This window comes from Cucurbita moschata, unplaced genomic scaffold (genome assembly GCF_002738365.1).
Source record: "Cucurbita moschata cultivar Rifu unplaced genomic scaffold, Cmos_1.0 Cmo_Scf00011, whole genome shotgun sequence".
Classification (NCBI taxonomy): Eukaryota; Viridiplantae; Streptophyta; class Magnoliopsida; order Cucurbitales; family Cucurbitaceae; genus Cucurbita; species Cucurbita moschata.
The window spans coordinates 4,119,223-4,140,858 of record NW_019268527.1 but is presented as its reverse complement, the minus strand read 5'-3'; the positions used below and the strand labels follow the sequence as shown (position 1 = coordinate 4,140,858).

At 38.9% G+C, this 21,636-nt stretch overlaps 1 protein-coding gene and 2 long non-coding RNA genes across 5 annotated transcripts; all 3 read left to right on the top strand.

Moving 5' to 3' along the window:
* Positions 1-494: 494 nt before the first annotated feature.
* On the top strand, positions 495-21,139 carry LOC111449655. Of its 3 annotated transcripts, none has more exons than XR_002711686.1 (4): positions 495-739; positions 994-1,156; positions 20,154-20,228; positions 20,472-21,139. It is a non-coding gene; the product is annotated as an uncharacterized LOC111449655 (long non-coding RNA). The 3 variants fall into 3 exon arrangements; XR_002711688.1 differs by lacking the exons at positions 20,154-20,228; positions 20,472-21,139 and adding exons at positions 1,971-2,062; positions 11,783-11,802 and having other exon boundaries at positions 502-739; XR_002711687.1 differs by lacking the exons at positions 20,154-20,228; positions 20,472-21,139 and adding exons at positions 1,971-2,062; positions 11,495-11,639 and having other exon boundaries at positions 502-739.
* LOC111449656 lies at positions 3,211-3,373 on the top strand. The gene is made up of 2 exons (XR_002711689.1): positions 3,211-3,283; positions 3,355-3,373. It is a non-coding gene; the product is annotated as an uncharacterized LOC111449656 (long non-coding RNA).
* LOC111449654 lies at positions 13,795-15,847 on the top strand. Its single transcript, XM_023089649.1, has 2 exons — positions 13,795-14,278; positions 14,744-15,847. The coding sequence occupies exons 1-2, from the start codon at positions 13,953-13,955 to the stop codon at positions 15,567-15,569; spliced, it is 1,152 nt and encodes a 383-aa protein (XP_022945417.1). The 5' UTR covers positions 13,795-13,952; the 3' UTR covers positions 15,570-15,847.
* Positions 21,140-21,636: the final 497 nt, after the last annotated feature.

Sequence of the window (21,636 nt, the reverse complement as noted above, 5' to 3'; positions counted from 1 at the left end):
AAAAAAAAAAAAAAAAAAAAAAAAAAAAAAAAAAAAAAAAAAAAAAAAAAAAAAAAAAAAAAAAAACTCTGAACTGGTATGCGTTTGAATTGCCATTTAAAATATTTATCTATATTTATTTTGAAAAAAATTCATTTTAACAATATTTAAAGTATTGAGTATTAAGAGGGTACATTCAACCCGAACTAACCAACTTAAATTATACAGGTAGGATTGGATCGGGTTAATTTTTAGAACACGAATGGATTTGGTTCGAGTTTCTGGTTAATTGGGCGAATTTGTTAACGAAAAAGAAAAAAAAGAAAAAGAAAAACAATACTTGTTGTACAAGATTTATTTCATTTTTTTAAACTAAACAAAATATTGGTAAAAAGAAATATCCGAAAAATCCCTAAAACTACGGAAGAAAACGTGGATCGATTAGATTACGTAGCCGTTTTTATCGTCGACGGTTTTCCACGTTCAGAGCCAAACGGTCTTCAGGGCCGTTGACCCCATCGCCAGCTGTATCGGCCCCTGCGGATTTCACACGGATCATATATATATCCGACCCTCCCTCACTCACACTCTCTTCTTCAGCACATTCCCACACTCGAATCAGAACGCTCCCATCAACGGCCTCTTCCCTTTTGAACGTTCGTTGCCGAAATCAAACGCTAGATAATTACCAAGCAATCGGAGGAAGAGAGAGCAGAATCGAAAGAAGTTTCTCGCCTCCTCTTGAGGATGAAAAATCAAGGTAATGCAACTTAATTTCAACCTAATCTGTTCTGGATTTGAAATTTTAAGGGCACAGCCGGCTATTAGGGTTTAGGGGTTTATTGAAACTTTTCGTGGTTTCGATTACGGAGGATTAGGGCGTTTTTAGTAGGTTCATTGTTCGTTTCCATGGTAACGTGATTATTGTCTTGGACTCTTCGTTTCATTCCCCGTCATCTTCTATCTCTTCTCTGTGTGGGGACAAATCTGATACTCAAATTTATGTGTTGGCAGAAGAGAGGAGGACGAGGAACTCTTATGTCATTGCGATTGGTTCCGATAACAGGAGGGGAAGAGCAAAGCAGTTTCTCTTTATGAAGCGATTACTTGGGCAAAAGAAAAGCAGTTGGTCCTGTCATGGAGGCCGGTGGGATTTTCGCATCTGCTTGGAATACTGGTATGATTCCAAGCCCAAGGATGTTAAGTTGAATTTAAGCTTTATTTTTATTATTTGTTGGCTGTGAAGTTGTGAATTGTAGCTTTAGCTGCTTTATTGATCTTCGGTTTTACAACTCTTGAAAAAAGATGTACTGAAAGTAAATGATGAATCAAAACGCCTAATATCGTGAAAGTCGTTTTTCTACAAGGAACAAGTTCTGAAGGTTCCTCCCTTGCTCAATGAAGAACCATGGAATTACTGTCCTTTTAACTTCCATAAGTTCTTCACACCATATTTTTTGAGGCCATAGCGTGCAGCAATTAAGAAAATTCCAAAATGTAATTGTTGCTAGCTTGGGTTGCAATGAAATAAACTATATTAAAGAATATAGAATCTTATCGGCACAGTTACCATCCTCTCTGTCGAGCCAATTTAGACAATGCTTCTTATAGAACTCAGCCAGAATTTATGGAAAAACAGGTGCCTTGTGCCTTGTATCGTATTTAGTGCCCGTATGAGGATGTATGGCTTTTTCCTGTTGGGGATGATTTGATGCACTTTTATTTTTTTATTTGCTTATGATTTCAACATAAATGAAGGGTTTTACTTCAACTTTTGCACTCATTAGTCGTAAGGCCCTCATAGTTTAGTTGAGTGGCAGTTTCAAAGCTAGCCAACACAGTTGAGACTCAGGCCGAGGTTAACTTGTTATATACATTCATATTTATGATTGATGAAATTCGTTAGGTTGAATCATTTTGCTTTTCAACCACTAAAGTTTTTGAGAATGAGCTTTCGGGTTTTGAATTTGCTCTTATGAACATTTCTCTAGGTCATGATGATGAACAATATGAGAGATATACTAGTGCCCGGGTCAATTTTTGAGACTCATTTGAGTCCAGGGCAAAGTGATTGAAGTCAAAGGTACTTTCTTTGTTCAACTTAATGATTTGTCTGAATTGAAGATCAATGCATAATTATTTTTTTCATTACTCATATAGGACATAACTAATGACAAGAATAACTGTAACTATTACACCAAGGCAAGCTAAGAATAGCGAACTTTCAAGGATGATAGTTCTCTAGAGGAGTTGGAAGGACATAACTAATGACAATTACACCTAGGCAAGCTAAAAATAGCGAACTGGATGAAAGTCTGGATGAAAGTTAAGGGTCTGAAAGCAGACCCAAAGAAGGAAAGTCAAGGGTCTGAAAGCAGACCCGGAATGAAGGTTAAGGGTCTGAAAGAAGACCCGGAATGAAGGTTAAGGGTTTATAAGGACATGCCCGGAGGAAGGACAACCTATAAATGGACCCTCGAAAGGAGGCCCAAAGAAGGAAGGTCAAGGGTCGAAAGAAGGCCCAAAGAAGGAAGGTCAAGGGTCTGAAAGAAGGCCCAAAGAAGGAAGGTCAAGGGTCCGAAAGAAGGCCCAAGGAAGGAAGGTCAAGGGTCCGAAAGAAGGCCCAACGGCCCAAGGAAGGAAGGTCAAGGGTCTGAAAGAAGGCCCAAGGGAGGAAGGTCAAGGGTCTGAAAGAAGGCCCAAGGAAGGAAGGTCAAGGGTCTGAAAGAAGGCCCAAGGAAGGAAGGTCAAGGGTCTGAAAGAAGGCCCAAGGAAGGAAGGTCAAGGGTCTGAAAGAAGGACCAAGGAAGGAAGGTTAAGGAAGGAGGGTTAAGGGTCTAAGGAAGGAAGGTTGAGGGTCCGAAAGAAGACCAAGGAAGGAAGGAAGGTTGAGGGTTCTTAATGGACATGTCGGAGAAGGACCAACCTATAAATGGACAACTTGGAAGGACATAACTAGTAACTATTACACCAAGGCAAGCTAAGAATAGCGAACTTTCAAGAATGATAGTTCTTGAGAGGAGTTGGAAGGACATAATTAAGGACAATTACACCAAGGTAAGCTAAGAATAGCGAACTTTCAAGAATGATGGTTCTTGAGAGGAGTTGGAAGGACATAACTAAGGATAATTACACTACGAACTTTCAAGAATGATAGTTCTCGAGAGGAGTTGGAAGGACATAACTAAGAACAATTACAAGGAAAGTAGACCCTTAATAAGGAAAGTTAAGGGTCCGAAAGAAGACCCAAAGAAGGTTAAGGTTAAGGGTCTGAAAGAAGACCCAAAGAAGGTTAAGGTTAAGGGTTTATAAGGACATGCCGGAGGAAGGACCCACCTATAAATGGACCCTCGAAAGAAGACCCAAAGAAGGAAGGTCAAGGGTCTGAAAGAAGGCCCAAGGGAGGAAGGTCAAGGGTCTGAAAGAAGGCCAAGGAAGGAAGGTCAAGGGTCTGAAAGAAGACCGAAGGAAGGAAGGTTGAGGGTCCGAAAGAAGACCAAGGAAGGTTAAGGAAGGTTAAGGTTAAGGGTCCTTATTAAGGTTTACAAGGACATGCCGGAGAAGGACCAACCTATAAATGGAGAAGACCCAAAGAAGGTTAAGGTTAAGGGTTTATAAGGACATGCCTGAAGGAAGGACAAACCTATAAATGGACCCTCGAAAGAAGGCCCAAAGAAGGAAGGTCAAGGGTCTGAAAGAAGGCCCAAGGAAGGAAGGTCAAGGGTCTGAAAGAAGGCCCTAGGGAGGAAGGTTGAGGGTCTGAAAGAAGGCCAAGGAAGGAAGGTTGAGGGTCTGAAAGAAGACCGAAGGAAGGAAGGTTGAGGGCCCGAAAGAAACCAAGGATAAGGTTCCGAAAGAAGACCAAGGAAGGTTAAGGTTAAGGGTCCTTGAAGGACATAACTAAGGATAATTACACCAAGGCAAGGTAAAAATAGCGAACTTGAAAAGTTCGTGTGAGGAGGAGAATTTGTAAGAGGAGAATTTGTAAGACTCCCGTTCTTGTGAGGAAGAGAATTTGTAAGACTCCCGTTCTTGTGAGGAGGAGAATTTGTAAGACTCTCTAATAAGTTTAAGTTGGTCAAGGTTTAAGGAATCCAAGGAAAGGATTAAGAGCCCAGGAAGGGTCAAGGTTTAAGGAATCCAAAGAAAGGATTAAGAGCCCAAGAAGGTTAGTTTAAGTTGGTCAAGGTTTAAGGAATCCAAGGAAAGGATTAAGAAGGCCCAAGGAAGGAAGGTTGAAAGAAGGCCCAAGGAAGGAAGGTTAAGGGTCTGAAAGAAGGCCCAAGGAAGGCGGAGGAAAATTTGTAAGACTCTCGTTCTCTTGTGAGGAGGATTTGTAAGACTCCCGTTCTTGTGAGGAGGAGAGACTCCCTAATAAGTTTAAGTTTATTAAGGTTTAAGGAATCAAAGGAAAGGATTAAGAGTCCAGGAAGGGTAAGGTTTAAGGAATCCAAGGAAAGGATTAAGAGCCAAGAAAGGTTAAGGTTAAGGGTCTGAAAGAAGACCCAGGAAGGAAGGTTAAGGGTCTGAAAAAGACTCAAGGAAGGAAGGTTAAGGTTAAGTGAAAGAAGACCCAAGGAAGGAAGGTTAAGGTTAAGGGTCCGAAAGAAGACCTAAGGAAGGAAGGTTAAGGTTAAGTGAAAGAAGACCCAAGGAAGGAAGGTTAAGGTTAAGGGTCCGAAAGAAGACGAAGGAAGGTTAAATTTAAGGGGCCGAAAGAAGAGATTAAGGTTTATTAGGAGATGCAAGAGAAGGACCAACTTATAAAAAGGACCCTCTTGAAAGGACATAACTATTCTAAGAATAGAATGAAAGTTCTAGGTGGGAAATTTGTAACACTCCCCAGTAAGTTTAAGTTGCAAAAGGATCAAGACCTAAGGAAAGGTTAAGGGACAGAAATAATAGATTAAGGTTTATAAGGACATGCTGGAGAATGACCAACCTAACCTATAAAGGGATCCTCGAGAAATTTGGAAGGACGTATAACTAAGGACAATTACGCCAAGGCAAGGTAAGAATAGTACCGAAATAATAAATTAAGGTTTATAAGGACATGCCGGAGAAGGACCAACCTAACCTATTAAGGGATCCTCAAGAAACTTGGAATGACGTATAACTAAGGACAATTACGTCAAGGCAAGGTAAGAATAGTGAACTTTCCAAAATGAAAAGAATAGGATTAAGGGATTCAAGGAAAGGATCAAGACCCAAGAAAGGTTAAGGGACCGAAATAATAGATTAAGGTTTATAAGGACATGCTGGAGAAAGACCAACCTAACCTATGAAGGGATCCTCAAGAAACTTGGAAGGACGTATAACTAAGGACAATTACACCAAGGCAAGTAAGAATAGTGAACTTTTCGAAATGAAAAGAATAGGATTAAGGGATCCAAGGAAAGGATCAAGACCCAAGAAAGGTTAAGGGACCGAAATGAAATAATAGATTTTTAAGGGACTGAAATGAAATAATAGATTTTTAAGTGACCGAAATAATAGATTAAGGTTTACAAGGACATGCCGGAGAAAGACCAACCTAACCTATAAAGGGATCCTCAAGAAACTTGGAAGGACATATAACTAACACCAAGGCAAGGTAAGAATAGTGAACTTTCCGAAATGAAAAGAATAGTGAACTTTCTGAAATGAAAGTTATTGAGAGGAGGAGAATTTGTAAGACTCCCTAATAAGTTTTAAGTTGGTTTGGTTTGAGGGATCCAAGGAAAGGATTAAGCCCAAATGATGGTTAAGGGTCCGAAAGAAGAGATTAAGGTTTATAAGGGCAAGGACCAACCTATAAAGAGACCCTCAAGAAACTTGGAAGGATATAACTACGGACCATTACAACAAGGTAGGGTAAGAATAACGAACTTTCCGAAATGAAAGTTATTGAGAGGTGGAAAACTTATAACTCCCTTGGAATGAAAGTTCTTGAGAGGTGGAAAATTTATAAGACTCCCTTTTAAGTTTAAGTGGCAAAAGGTTTAAGAGATCCAAGGAAAGGATTAAGACTAAAGAAAGGTTAAGGGGCCGAAAGAATAGATTGAAAGAATAAATTAAGGTTTATAAGGACATGCCGGAGAAGGTAAGAATAGCGAACTTTCCGGAATGGAAGTTCTTGAGATGAAGAAAATTTGTAAGACTCTCCATTAAGTTTAAGTTGGTTAAGGTTTAAGGGACCTAAGGAACCAAGAGAAGGTAAGAATAGCGAACTTTCTGAAATAGAAGTTCTTGAGATGAAGAAAATTTGTAAGACTCTCCAGTAAGTTTAAGTTGGTTAAGGTTCAAGGGGTCCAAGGAAAGGATTAAGATCCAAGGAAGGTTAAGGGGTCGAAAGAATAGATGTTATAAGGACGGTTTAAGGTATCCAAGGAAAGGATTAAGATCCAAGGAAGGTTAAGGGGCCGAAAGAATAAGGACGGTTTAAGGTATCCAAGGAAAGGATTAAGATCCAAGGAAGGTTAAGGGGCCGAAAGAATAGATGAAGGTTTATACGGATGGTTTAAGGGATCCAAGGAAAGGATTAAGATCCAAGGAAGGTTAAGGGGCCGAAAGAATAGACGAAGGTTTATAAGGACATGTCGGAGAAGGACCAACCTAACCTATAAAGGGACCCTCAAGAAACTTGGAAGGACATAACTAAGCACAATTACACCAAGGCAAGCTAAGAATAGCGAACTTTCTGGATTGAAAGTTCTTTGGATGAGGAGAATTTGTAAGACTTCCTAATAAGTTTAAGTTGGTCAAGGTTTAAGGGATCCGGAAGGACATAACTAAACACAATTACACCAAGGCAAGCTAAGAATAGCGAACTTTCCGGATTGAAAGTTCTTTGGATGAGGAGAATTTGTTAGACTCCCTAATAAGTTTATAAGTTGGTCAAGGTTGAAGGGATCCAAGGAAAGGATTAAGACCCAAAAAAGGTTAATTTGGAGGAGGAGAATTTGTAAGACTCTCTAATAAGTTTAAGTTGGTCAACGTTTAAGAGATTCAAGGAAAGGATTCAGACCCAAAGAAGGTTAAGAGTCCGAAAGAAGAGATTAAGGTTTGTAAGGACATGCTGGAGAAGGACCAACGGTTTAAGAGATTCAAGGAAAGGATTAAGACCCAAAGAAGGTTAAGGGTCCGAAAGAAGAGATTAAGGTTTGTAAGGACATGCCGGAGAAGGACCAACCTAACCTACAAAGGGAGCCTCAATAAACTTGGAAGGACATAACTAAGGATAATTACGCCAAGACAAGGTAAGAATAGAGAACTTTTCGGAATGAAAGTTCTTGAGAGGTGGAGAATAACTAAGGATAATTACACCAAGACAAGGTAAGAATAGAGAACTTTCCGGAATGAAAGTTCTTGAGAGGTGGAGAATTTGTAAGACTCCGGTGGAGAATTTGTAAGACTCCCTAAGGATAATTACACCAAGACAAGGTAAGAATAGAGAACTTTCCGGAATGAAAGTTCACGAGAGGTGGAGAATTTGTAAGACTCCCTAGTAAGTTTAAGTTGCAAAAGGTTTAAGGGATCCAATGAAAGGATTAAGACCCAAGAAGGGTTAAGGGGCCGAAAGAATAGATTAAGGTTTATGTTCTTCCAAGTTTCTTGAGGGTCCCTTTATAGGTTCGGTTGGTCCTAGGGGGCCGAAAGAATAGATTAAGGTTTATAAGGACATGCCGGTGAAGGACCAACCGAACCTATAAAGGGACCCTCAAGAAACTTGGAAGGACATAACAAAGGACAATTACACCAAGGCACGGTAAGAATATCGAACTTTCCGGAATGGAAGTTCTTGAGAGGAGGAGAATTTGTACGACTCCTTAATAAGTTTAAGTTGGTCAAGGTTGAAGGGATCTAAGGAAAGGATTAAGACCCAAGGAAGGTTATGGGGCCGAAAGAAGTGATTAGGGTTTATAAGGACATGCCGGAGAAGGACCAACCTATAAAGGGATCCTCAAGAAACAGGACATAACTAAAGACAATTACACCAAGACATGGTAAGAATAGCGAGCTTTCCAGAAGCTATTCTTACCTTTCCTTGGTGAAATTATCCTTAGTTATGTCCGTCTAATAAGTTTCTTGAGGGTCCTTTTATAGGTTGGTCCTTCTCCGGCATGTCCTTATAAACTTTAATCTCTTCTTTTGAGCCCTTAACCTTCCTCGGGTCTTAATCCTTTCCTCGGATCCCTTAAACCTTTGAGCAACTTAAACTTATTAAGGAGTCGTACAAATTCTCCTCCTCTCAAGAACTTTCATTCCGGAAAGTTCGATATTCTTACCGTGCCTTGGTGTAATTGTCCTTTGTTATGTCCTTCCAAGTTTCTTGAGGGTCCCTTTATAGGTTCGGTTGGTCCTTCACCGGCATGTCCTTATAAATCGTTACTTCTTTCGGCCCCTTAACCTTCCTTGAGTCTTAATCCTTTCCTTGGATCCCTTAAACCATGAACAACATAAACTTACTAGGGAGTCTTATAAATTTTCATCCTCTCAAGAACTTTCATTCCGTAAAGTTCGGTATTTTTACCTTGTCTTGGGGTAATTGTCCTTCATTATGTCCTTCCAAGTTTCTTGAGGGTCCTTTTATAGGTTGGTCCTTTTCCGGCATGTCCTTATTAACCTTCACCTCTTCTATCGGTCCATTAACCTTTGTTGGGTCTTAATCCTTTCCTTACATCCCTTAAACCTTGAGAATCTTAAACTTACTAGGGAGGGGGACTTGCAAATCCTCCTCCTCTCACGAACTTTTATTCTGGAAAGTTCGGTATTCTTACCTTGTCTTGGTGTAATTGTCGTTAGTTATATCCTTCCATGTTTTTTTGAGGGACCTTTTATAGGTTGGTCCGGCATGTCGCTATAAACATTAATCTCTTCTTTCGGCCCCTTAAACTTCCTTTGATCTTAATCCTTTCCTTGGATCCCTTAAACCCAGACCAACTTAAACTTACTGGGGAGTCTTACAAATTTTCCTCCTCTCAAGAACATAAATTCCGTAGTTAGCTATTCTTACCTTGCCTTGGTGTAATTATCTCTGGTTATGTCCTTCCAAGTTTCTTGAGGGTCCTTTTATACGTTGGTCCGGCATGTCCTTATAAACCTTAATCTCTCATATTGGCCCCTTAACCTTTCTTGGGTCTTAATCCATAACTTGGATCCCTTAAACCTTGACCAACTTAAACTTAGTACGGAGTCTTACAAATTCTCCTCCTCTCAAGAACTTATATTCTGAAAAGTTCGCTACTCTTAACTTGCATTGATGTAATTGTCCTTAGTTATGGAGCATGTTTAGGGGGTTAAATGAAGAGTTAAATGCTAAAATGCCCTTAGGATAACCCTAAGCTATTAGAGATCCAAAAAGTCTCCAAATGACTTAGGATTTGAAGTGAAGACCTTATTTTAAGGACACAAAGGTTTATCAATAAGTTAAAAGGAGTTTGAAATAAGTTAAGAACTTAAACCAAGAAATGGGTAGTAAATGATTAAAGTACCTCTATAAGGACCGATGTTTTCTAAGGTCCTAAAGAACTCTAAACGTTATGAAATCTTAAAAGAGAGACTATGGTTTATAAGGACATGCCGGAGAAGGATAACTTATAAAAGGACCCTCAAGAAACTTGAAAGGACATAACTAAGGACAATTACACCAAGATAAAGAATAACGAACTTTGGTTAAAGGGTACATTTTTAAAATAAAATTATGAAACATGAACGAAAGTGTACAATTACACCAAGACAAAGGGCATTATATGGCATTTAACTTATGAAACATTCTTGACATAAATCATAGTGCACGTGCCTCACATGAGAAATTTTATGGTGAGAGAAAGATAGGGTACATTTGTACAATAAAATTCTACGGGCAGTCCTTGAGTGGAAGTCATGGCTTGGTCACCTTGATGAATGCAAACTAATTTGTGAGGCGGGCAATCCAAGGAAATTATTTGGTAATATTAGAAAGGGAAAGAGCTCCAATAGATTTGAAAATCAAAAGAGATGACTTTTGCACCACGTTCGGTTGAACTTAAACGTTATAATTTAATACTTTTGTTGTGGAGGGCTTTTTCTTATTTTTCTTTGTTACATAAAAATATTGGAATAAAAATGTAGCCAATATGTTACTAATTTAGGCACTGCTTTTGTTTTGTCTTTACTACGTTTTACGTTTTGGTTTGTCTTCGTTGGCAAATTGACTTGGTATAACATGTTTATTCTATATATATATATATATATATATATATTTGTGCATGTATGCTCTCGCTATCGAACCATTTACAACTTAATGTATTAGTAGGATCCTTTCTAGGTTTCACTGTTATTTTGTGATGCATGATAGAATGAGTTCTTACATCAAAACATCATAAATTCTACTCTAATCATAGTGAATTACTCTTGATCGACAGTAAAATTTATTTTTCTTGCTACTGAGCCGATGATTTGGTCAAGATTTAAAGAAGCTAGCTGACTGTCCCCTAGAATTTAATTGTCCACAAGCTTCTTAAATCTTGACCGAATCATGAGCTCAATAGCAAGAAAAATAAATTTTGCTGCTGATCATGAACTAATTCACCATGATTAGAGTAGAATTTATGATGGTTTGATGTAAGAACTCATTCTATTAAGAAATGCATCACAAAATAACAGTGAGAGTCAGAGAGAGAATCTTACTAATATATTAAGTTGTGAATGGTTCGATGACGAGAGAATACAGAAGTGAGCATGCACACAAATATGTATATAGAATAAACATGTTATACCAGGTCAATTTATCAATGAACACAGACCAAAACGTAAGACATAGTAAAGACAAAATAAGAGTAGTGTATGAAGTTAGTAATATTGGCTACATTTTTATCTCAATATTTTTTTACGTAACAAGGAAAAATAAGAAAAAAGCGTTTTACACCTAATGTTGTAGGTTCAACTGAACGTGGGGTAAAAATCTCTCTTTTCATTTGATTTTCAAATCTATTGGAGCTCTTTTCCTTTCTAACATTGCCAAATAATTTTCTTGTATTGCTTGCATCACAAGTTGGTTTGCATTCGTCTTTCTGTCTATAAACTCTAAACTCTGTGACAAAGATGGTTTCCAATCTACAAAGTTCGAGTGTCACGTCCTTCTTAGTTCTTTGGCACTTCTAGCCTAAAAAAATGACAGCATTAGGAATTTGTTTCTAGAACAAAATTTTGTTAAACAGAAAGCCTTGTTTCAGTAGTTATTCTTGGCCTGCTTTTTAGAATATAGAAATTGTTATTTCTTTCAAAACTATAGATGTGCGGCATACATTACTAATTATAAATAAATTAGTCACCTAAACGTTCCTTCTAAGTTACTGTTCTCTTGAGAATTCTAATAACATGGTTAAGTTAAGGGCATGACTCTGATACCATGTTAGGAACCACGAATCTCCACAATAATATGATATTGTCCACTTTGAGCATAAGCTCTCGTGACTTTACTTTTGGTTTCCCCAAAATGTCTCATACCAATGGAGATAATGCTTTGCTTTTTGTTTTCTACTGATTGATGAAGATTGAGTGTGTCAAAGAAAGTCAACGTGGAGACCTAGTGATGAAAGTTCAAACTATTATTACTGTACTTATATGACACGAACACTTGATACTAAGAATTGTACAATATAAAAGCCCGCCAGACATCAAGATCCCATTTTCTATGTCTTTGGAGTGTTGTTATTAATGATTTGAATTAGCCTTCCAAAAGTTTTGAATTCTATATCATGAAAGGTGTTGAATTCTACATCTGGAAGCACCTCTCTTCTTGAATTATTGAAGTTGCTCATGTCATCATCATTGTTGACAGCACGTCTTTCCCCATATGTTGGGTATTAAGGGTTTAGAAGGAGGAACACATTCTACTCGGCCGGTGTCCCAGTGAGGACGCTGGGTCCCGAAGGCGGTGGATTGTGAGATCCCATATTGATTGGAAAGAGAAAAGAGTGCTAGCGAGGACGTTGGGCCCCAAAGGGAGTGGATTACGAGATCCCACCTCGATTGGATAGAGGAACGAAACATTCTTTGTAAGTATGTGGAAGCCTCTTCCTAGTAGACGCGTTTTAAAAACCGTGAAGGAAAGTCCAAATAGGACAATTTCTACTGGCGGGGAGTTTGGGCCAAAGATAGGCCGTCAGAAGATTTTTCCCTGTAGTTTGTAATGATTTGGGGTATCTCAGGTACACCCCAAATGATGACACTAATCAGAGTAAGCGAAACTCCATAAACAGAAATTTGTCGTGTTCTATTATTGTGGTTTGTTTTTGCCGCGATGTCTTTCTTTCTGTTAATCTCATCTTCTCGTCTCAGTGCTCTGCTTATGCGTGGTTTATCCTTACTGTTTGAACTACTCTTTGTACTATTTGGAAACGAAATCAACTTTTATGTATTTGTACTTGATTTCTTTAATAACGTGAATTAAAATTTAAGCTTGAGAGAGGAGCTTGCACCATGTCACGTTCATGCTCGTCCAAGGCGTGTTGTTTATGATCGCATGCCCATGACAAGCCAAACCTTTTATGTCTTTCCATGTTCTAGTGTTTTACTTTTATATGTCTAGGGAGTATGACATTTCGGAAAAATCATGTCTAGGCCTGCCAGACATGAAATGGCTCAGAATGGGATATGACTAGTTGTCAATTTCTCCCTACCAAAGGTTATATAGCTGTTGTTGTTACTCTCTTGCTTGCTTATATAACGTCTCTTTTAAAAATCTCTCTCTGCCCTCGTTTTCTAAAACCTTCTTCTTAAACCGAGGCTAGAGGCTCGAGCATACGTCGCTTGGCCGTAGGCGACGTAAGAACGAATTGGCGTAGCTCACTTGTCGTTAGAAAATGAGTGCCACACAATCGCAAGTCCGCTGCCATCAAGAGTGCAATTGTGACACACCGCTCCATTGGTTGAAAGCTTTTCGTCTTTTTCACAAGGTAAAAACTGTATTGTCATGCTTCAATCCAACAAAAACTTTGAAGAACACATCTTACTGAAAGTAATAAATCCAACATCTTGGGTTTGAAACCAGCAACGTAAGGATGGCTAATTGGGATTTTCCAACAATGACAGTTCTCTGCTCTATCAACTGAGTTAAGGTTGGTTGTTAACCTGTCAAAATAAATTTTCATGTTAAATTCAAGAAAACTAATTTGTAAGAAGGAAGCCGAGTCCTTCCGAGTGTACCTATATCCATCGTCGAAAGCTGAAAATATATCAACCAAATCAAGTACAAATATGCCTTCAACCAATTGGCTATAAAAATCCATTGTCTTTAAACTAGAATCAAACGGGAGTGAGAAAAGTTTTTTCGGGTTGGATTGGATTAAATTATTAATTATTTGAATTGTGTTTGTTATGATTTATAAGGCAAATAAATAAAGAAAAATATTAATAATATTGTGACACTATGCTTGTTCAAGACGTGTTGTCAGTAGCCACGTGTTGGATGTCTCGATTATTCTTTTCAAACTCCTTTTACGTGCTTTCATATTAGATAGGTTTTTACCATTCTTGTGTCAAAATAGGGGTATATGACCGATCACTAAAATCACGTGGACAGATGGTTTTTACCATTCGTTGTTTATTCATTTTTAACTATATAAAAAGTCACAAATTTTATTAAAATATATATATATAACAGATAATAAATTGAATAATATTTGATAAATAAAAATATAATATAAATATTCAACGTAATTTAAAAAAATTCAAATTCAAATTTCAATTTCTTACTTCTTCGTTTAGCATCTATAATTCAATATTATACTAAACCTTTGACCGACAGAAAACTTCATCTATTTTGCCTCTTGGAAGTCAGAGACTATCCTTAGGGTTGAAAATTGGCCACCGGAAGCACCCGAGTTCTTTCTCCGGCGGCTATTCGACTACTAATCAACACGATTCAGCGGCATAACCCTCGCCGATTTGATAAATGGAAGCCAATCGGAATCAGAAGAGGATCAGGAATCGCATTTCGAAAAGAAAAAATGTACGTGACAAGGCCTCTTTCTCTGTACAGAAACTCTCCGTCGTCCCTATCATCGGCGCCGCCGGAGGGTCCGAATTCGGGGATTTTGGTGATCCAAGACGAAGAACCTGCGGAAACCAGATGGTGCTGTGGATTGTTTAAGACGAAGGAGTCCGTGAAGGAACTGCCCTTCCCTCAGAACAAGATTCTGCGGCTTACACATGCGGCTGAAGCAGGAGAAATTGAGTACTCTGAATCGGTACGCGCAGTGCTCATTCCAGTTCTGAATCTCCCCCTCTCTTCCAACCAATATTATATCATCAATTCTCACGGCACTCGAAAAGGGTACGCACCTCCCACTTACTTTCACGATGATCATAATTCTCATTTATTTTAGATATTAAATCTTAATTTATAAACATAAAGTCATTGATTAAAGTTATTATTATTTTGTAATTGTCGATAGATAATTAGGAGGAACTTTTGTTGAGAGAGTTTGTAGTGGGAAAGTGTGAGAGATAAACGTTTAAACACTTTGTTACAGTGATTTGCTACCATCGGTAGATGCAGTCGATCTTGTTTTCCTTTCACTTTCATTACAACAATTGGGTATCAAAATATTTTGATTGTAACAATTAGGTATCATCGTATTTTTGTTGTGACATTTGGCTACAACAATTGTTGTGACATTTGGCTATAACAATTAGGTATCGTCGTATTTCTGGTTGTGGTATTCTGCGCTACAACAATTGGGTATCGATTTTTAGGAATAACTTCACATGATCTATATAAATTTCAATTGAATCGCAGGCTAGCATGCACAAGTTCTAAGGAAGAAGAAACAAGCGGTCGCTGCTGCTACAGCGTTCTGGATCCGCCGCCACAACTTTTCGACCCAAAAAATGCATATCAACAATTCCAAATCAGCGATTACATATACTGTGGAGGACCCAACGGTTACATCACCAAGTCCATGGCACCGGACGGGGTTCCTCCAAAACGCCTAAGCCGCAAGGGCTTGAGAGCATACACCCAACCCCTCAAAAACTTCGAACCCACTGAAGCACTCGGTCTCAACCCCTCCCTACGAGGCCGCCTCCCCGAGATCAAATCTTCGGACCCAGTGGTGGTTGGGAAGTGGTATTGCCCTTTCATCTTCATTCGAGAAGGAGATGTTAGTTCTCAGATGAGTAACTCGCCGTATTACGAAATGACTCTCCGGCGGGATTGGTTTGAAATATTTGGATGCGAGAGCTCCGGCGAAGGGAACAATGGCGTGGATGTGGATGTTTATGTGGAGAGGGAGGTGGCTTCGGTTGCTGGTGGGGCGGCTGCGCGTAGAAGGTATGGCGGCGATGGGTTTGTGTGGTTTGAGGCGGCGGGGGTGGGGCTGAGCACGGCGATTGTGGAGAGGGTGAAGTGGGAGGAGGGGAGAGAGGGGTTTGGATGGGTTGAAGAAGGGGAAGAGAAGAAGATTAGGGTGAGGCGAAGGGAGGAGTTGAAAGGGGTGGGAATTTGGAGGAGGTTTGGGTGTTATGTGTTGGTTGAGAGGTTTGTGCTGAAGAGAATGGATGGGAGTGTGGTTCTTACTTGGGAATTTAGGCACACTCATCAGCTTACAACCAAATGGGAGTGAGATAGACATTGTTCTTCCTTGCCGAGTTATGTATTTCTTTTGTTATTGCTTTGGTTGATCACATAAAAAGACCTTGTGAATAGTTCATGTTTATATGGTTCGATATAGCTCTCATAAATCTGATCTAATTGTCATAATTCTGTTCTAATTAATGGACATTATTGGTATGAGATAATGTGTGCTAGGAGTGGGTTTGACAACTAGTCCTGTCACGGTCATGCTCATCCAAAGCGTGTTGCACATGGCCGCATGCTCATGACAAGCCCAACCGTTTGTCTTTTCATATTCTAGTGGTTTATGTCTTTTCATATTCTAGTGTTTTACTTTTGTATTTCTATTATTTCTAGGAAGTATGACGTTTCAGAAATATCATGTCTAGGCCTGTCAGATATGAAATGCCTCAAAATGTACTATAGGGGATACGACGAGTTGTCAACTTCTCCCTACCCAAAGTTATATACTGTAAGCCGTTGTTATTTCTCTCTTGCTTGCTTATATAACGTCTTTTTCAAAAATCTCTCTTTGCCCCCGCTTTCTAAAACCTTCTCTTAAAACTGAGGTCAGAGGCTCGAGCATACGTCGCTTGACCATAGGCAACATAAGAACGAATTGGCTTAGGAAAGTGAGTGCCGCACAAATCCAAGTCCGCTGCATATAAAGTGTGATTGTGACACCAGGCTGCAGATGTGCGAGCGAGGACACTAGCCGTTAATGATGGTAGATTTTGTGATCCCACATTGATTGGAGAGGGGAACGAAATATTTCTTATAAGGGTATGGAGACCTCTTCGATGTGTTTTAAAATCGTGAGAATGACAATGATACGTAAGAGCCAAACATCGAGTAATATACTAGTGAGGACGATGGCCCCCAAAAAGGGTGGATTGTGAGCTCCCATATCGGTTGGAGAGGGAACGAAACATTTATTATAAGGTGTGAAAATCGAAACATTGATTATAAGGTGTGAAAATCGAAACATTTTTTATAAGAATGTGAAAATCTTCTAATAAACTTGCGAGGCTGATGGACGAAGATACAGAACGGTCCAAAGTGGACAATATCTACTAGCGGTGGACTTGAAACGTTACACGACATAAATTAATTTTAAAGACTTTAAATTATGAGTACGAATTTGTTGGAACCAATTTAAATATATAAAAGTGTTATAAATATATTAATTTACATTTGTCTTCTTGTTGCCCAAACCCGCCTGGCAATCAATCATCCTACGCGCGCTTTTTTACATCCCATACTTGGAAGCTAGAGAGTAAACGCTGCGACAGTCGCGGAGCCGACCAGAGTGAACTCCGAGACGGCGGAAGAGACTGCGAAGCCTTTGCTCGGAGCTCGAAGATGGCCAATGTGATTGATCAAGATCAACAGTGGCTTCTCAATTGCTTGTCCGCCACTCTTGACCCCAACCAGGAGGTTCGCTCATTCGCTGAAACCTCGCTAAATCAGGCATCTCTCCAACCAGGTTCTTGCCGTCACCGTAATTCTCAGCTAATTGTTATCTGTACTATCGAGTGTCTTCCCATATGGAATCATTTTTCTATGTTACCCGAACAGTAAATGAATCGCATTCCCGCCTCGTTGGCGTGGATATGCGATTGTGTTAGGCAGGATTGATATGTCATATACATACGTTTCTGTACTGTAGGAAGATCAGGAACAGATTAAGTTTTCTGGTTCGTTCTGTCTTTCACTATCTGATTAACTTATTCTACTACTGGATTTAATTGTGATTCTTCATTCATCTTAAAGGTTTTGGGGTTGCATTATCCAAAGTCACTGCGAACAGGGAGCTGCCAGTAGGATTGCGCCAGATATCCTTTGTTGTCGTTGCAATTGAGATTCTTAATTTTTCTGCGTGATTTTCTTCCTGTTTTGTTTTCTTTCATGTGCTCTTAGGAAGCGTAAACACTGCAATTTTAATCTTCCTTGCACTTAGTTTTCCGAAGTATGGAAATTATCTTCACTTGTGTTTAAGCTTTCGCTTTCTTTCTTTTTTTCTCTTTTTTGGTTGCCGGTGGTTGTTATTGACGAGGACATGCGATTCAAGATCATCCATGATTTTTGGATAGAACTTAACGCTTTTACCTAGCTGCAGTCCTTCTAAAGCAGTTCATCAAAAAACACTGGCAGGAGGGTGACGAATTATTTGAACATCCCACTGTTTCTGACGATGATAAGGTATCTATTTGACACCAAATGCTGTTATTCGTTGTTTTCACGTCTGCAATTCTCTTTCTGTCTTGCGACATCCAATGCCACTACTTGGGTATATCCTCTCAATATTGAAATTCTACATTTCTAGTTCACTGTTTTTTTTTTCTTTTCGGGCAGTCATTCGCAAGCTTCTTTTGTTAACTTTGGATGATTCCCATTGAAAAATTTGTACAGCAATTAGTATGGCCGTGGCATCAATCGCTATATATGACTGGCCAGAGGAATGGCCTGAGCTATTGCCTTACCTCTTAAATTTGATGAATAATCGAATTAATATGAATGGGGGTGGTGCTTTAACAGTTTATTTCATGTGGTTGCATCCTTTTGCTGTTTCACTTTGTTTAGAGGCTTAGAATTTTACTCTCTCTTCATGAAGGTCCGTTTATGTTTTCTTTTAAATACTTCAACTTACTCAAAGCAAATGATCCATTCGTCATAAACTCATTGGTTTTTCCTTTGGATTAATATTTCATATTTTGGCATACCTTCAATGTGATGATTGTTAACATGTAAATCTTCATTGAATAAAATTTTGATTCATAGTAAATTTTGTAGTACATGGAGGTCTAAGGTGCTTGGCTCTACTCTCTGGGGAATTGGATTGTGAAATGATTCCAAGACTAGTACCTGCTTTGTTCCCTCACCTGTTTTGAATTGTTTCATCCCCAGAGGTATGAATGCATTTTCTTAAAGATGAAAATTTATTTTTGTGATTCAACCTTCTTTAAAAGTTTTTTTGTTGAATGTTGTCAATGCATTGTCATATGCTTTGTGTGATTCAACCCTCTTTAAAAGATGGGTTATTTGAACTCTGCCTTGGGTTTTTTACTTGCAAATGGATGACATAAACAAGGGATAGGTTTGAAAGTGAAATTCAAGAGAACTCATCCTAGTTGGAGATAAGATAGTTGTTGAACACAACTCTCTGTGGGAAACACTCGCACACTTTATTAAGACCAATCGAGAAGAGAGTACAAGACATTTTGTAGAAATCACTACTTTGTGTTGCTTGGTATTTCTTGGGATGATGAACTAGGTAGAGTGGAGGGGTATTTATACTAGATTGTAGTCAATCTATTCCTAAAATTTCTCCATGTTTTTCCTAAAATACCTAAATCATTTTCCTAACTTTATTCCTAAAATCCCTAAATCATTTTCCTACGTTTATTCCTAAAATCCTAAATCATAAATATAATTACTCATACAATGGTTGGGCTTAATCCTATTGGGCTAGTGATGACATTTTAACCATAGTTGCATGTCCGTGATCTATTAGGCTCAAACAAGAACATTAAGCATTTAGCAACTAGCTTTCACGAGTAAGCTTGGGTAAGAGAGTGCGATTGAAGAGGATTAAGGATTGGCCAATTATGAAGACTTCAGTAATATTTACTCTTAGAATCTAACTTGGAGTTTAATTTATTTTAAAGCACTTCCATTTTAAGGCAAAGCAGAGGTGCTGGGTGAGTTCTTTATTCTCCTGCCATCAACCCACTTGATCTTGAATGTGAGAGCTGACTAGGCAAGTTATTCTCTTCAGACCGCATGTAGTTTGTGTGAGATATAAACATTGCCATTAGTTTGTATCTTCATTCACTTAAAAAGGCCGTGTGAAATTAATGTAGAGGTATGGGAATGTGTTGGTCTACCAATGAGCTTTAGATTTGGGATTGTAATAGCCCAAGTCCACCGCTAGCAGATATTGTCTTATTTGGATTTTTCCTTCTGGACTTTTCCTTATGGGCTTTCTCTCAAGGTTTTAAAACACGTCTACTAGGGAGAGGTTTCCACACTCTTATCAGGAATGTTCGTTCCCCTCTCCAACCGATGTGGGATCTCACAATCCACCCTCCTTGGGGCCCAGCATCCTCGTTGGCACACCGCTCGGTGTCTGGCTCTAATACTATTTGTAACCGCCCAAACCCACTATTAGCTGATGTTGTCCTCTTTAGCCTTTCCTTTTGGGTTTCCCCTCAAAGTTTTAAAACGCATCTAATAGGGAGTGGTTTTCACACCCTTATAAGGAATGCTTTGCTCTCCTCTCCAACCGACGTGGGATCTCACAGGGATTCCGGTGTTCTACCGCTAATCTTTCTCTGGAACTTATTCTCGAGGAGATGCTTGATTTACAAAGCTGATATACAGCATGAGATCGGCTTCTACTCCACATCCCCCAACCTCTCCCCCTACAACCGTGTGTGAAAATATAGAATTTAGTTAAAATGAAGGAAAAAAAAAACTGGAAAAAAGAATCTGATCTTGGATCTTTTGTTTGTTAACAGATCAATATTTGAACATCGAGATTGTGTCAAGTATGCAGGCACAACCACTGGTTGCCTTCTCTTTCTTTTTTCAGGGCATAATGATCCTACAAGTTTTGGGTGTGGAATCGATAGTCTTCAGCTTGCTGCTACTTCAAGTTGGCTTACAGGTATCTCTAATTTAATAACTCCACTGCCTTTTGACAGAACATGGTCTGGTCATCTGCTAGATCTTGATGTCATTTTCTTTTAATCTGCTGGTATCATCACCTAATCCTAACCTGTGACTGTTGAAGGCTGGATCATGGACGTAATTCCAATTTTGCAGCTATTATTAAATTCTTTTATTGTGTACTCTTCTCTGAAAGGTTCATAAAGAAATAGATTTATATAACAAATGCTGCTCAATGAAGGTCAGTTATGGAAAAAAGTGAGACCTCGTCACTGTCAACCCTTTGGATTGCAATTGTAAGAGCTCATGCTCACCACCGGCAGATATTGTCCTTTTTGGATTTTTCCTTCTAGACTTCCCCTCAAAGTTTTAAAACGCGTATGTTAGGAACATATTTCCACACAATTATAAAGAAGGCTTCGTTCTCCTCCCGAATCGATGCGGGGGATCTCACAACGCCAGTGTAACTTAAGAAGTTGCTCATTTGAGAAATGTTCTACAATTAGCAACAAATCTTAATGATATGACAATGTGAATGATGGTTTGCTTCCTTTTTATGCCCCATAAATTGCTGTAGCACCCAACAAAAAGAAAAGCTTAAACTGCACCGTAGAAGTAGAAGCATCTAATGCCCCCCCACCCTTAAAGTTCTACTTTGTAGGGTTGTTGGAGCACAGGAATGTTCCCCTTCTTGATTCAACAGCAGCACAGCACAGCAAAATTAATGGCACAATGCCCTCTTTTTGGGCTTCTTTTTTGCAGCTCCCACTGATGTTAGTGGCAGTGGCTTAAGCATCTTGCACCATGTATATTCCCTTCCAAACATTAGTATAATGTAAAGGAATAGGCTAAAGAAAAGAAACAGGGCAGCCTGTTGGTTGTTACCAAAAGGCCATATGATTATAGCTTTGAAATCGTGCAACCTTTGTCCTCCAACAATAGGTGGTAGTAGGCGTGCAAGAGCTTCACGTGTTATGTTAACACAAAACCTAGGCATTGACCATGGCCCACTATTCTCACTTAACTAATGTTCTCAAATTTTATAATGAAATTTAACAGCCAATTTGTTTATAGGTGACATTTCTTTATCTAGCTAGTAGAATCTTTCTTGATCTAATCAATTGAATACACCCACTTTTTAATTATTATTCCATTTTAATCTTTATTGTTCTTTTCAAATAGTTTATTTATCCGGTAAATATAAAATTGAGACCTAATATGGAAATGGGAATTTCGTATAGATTTTACTTCATAGATGGATCAGTATTTTATCTATTTCAAATGAAGTAAAACGAAGTGTTCGTTTTGATCTAGTTATTCTTGTTAGATGAACACGACTCTTCACAATGGTATGATATTGTCCACTCTGAACAGGGCTTTGTTTTGTGCTACCATTGAAGATAGTA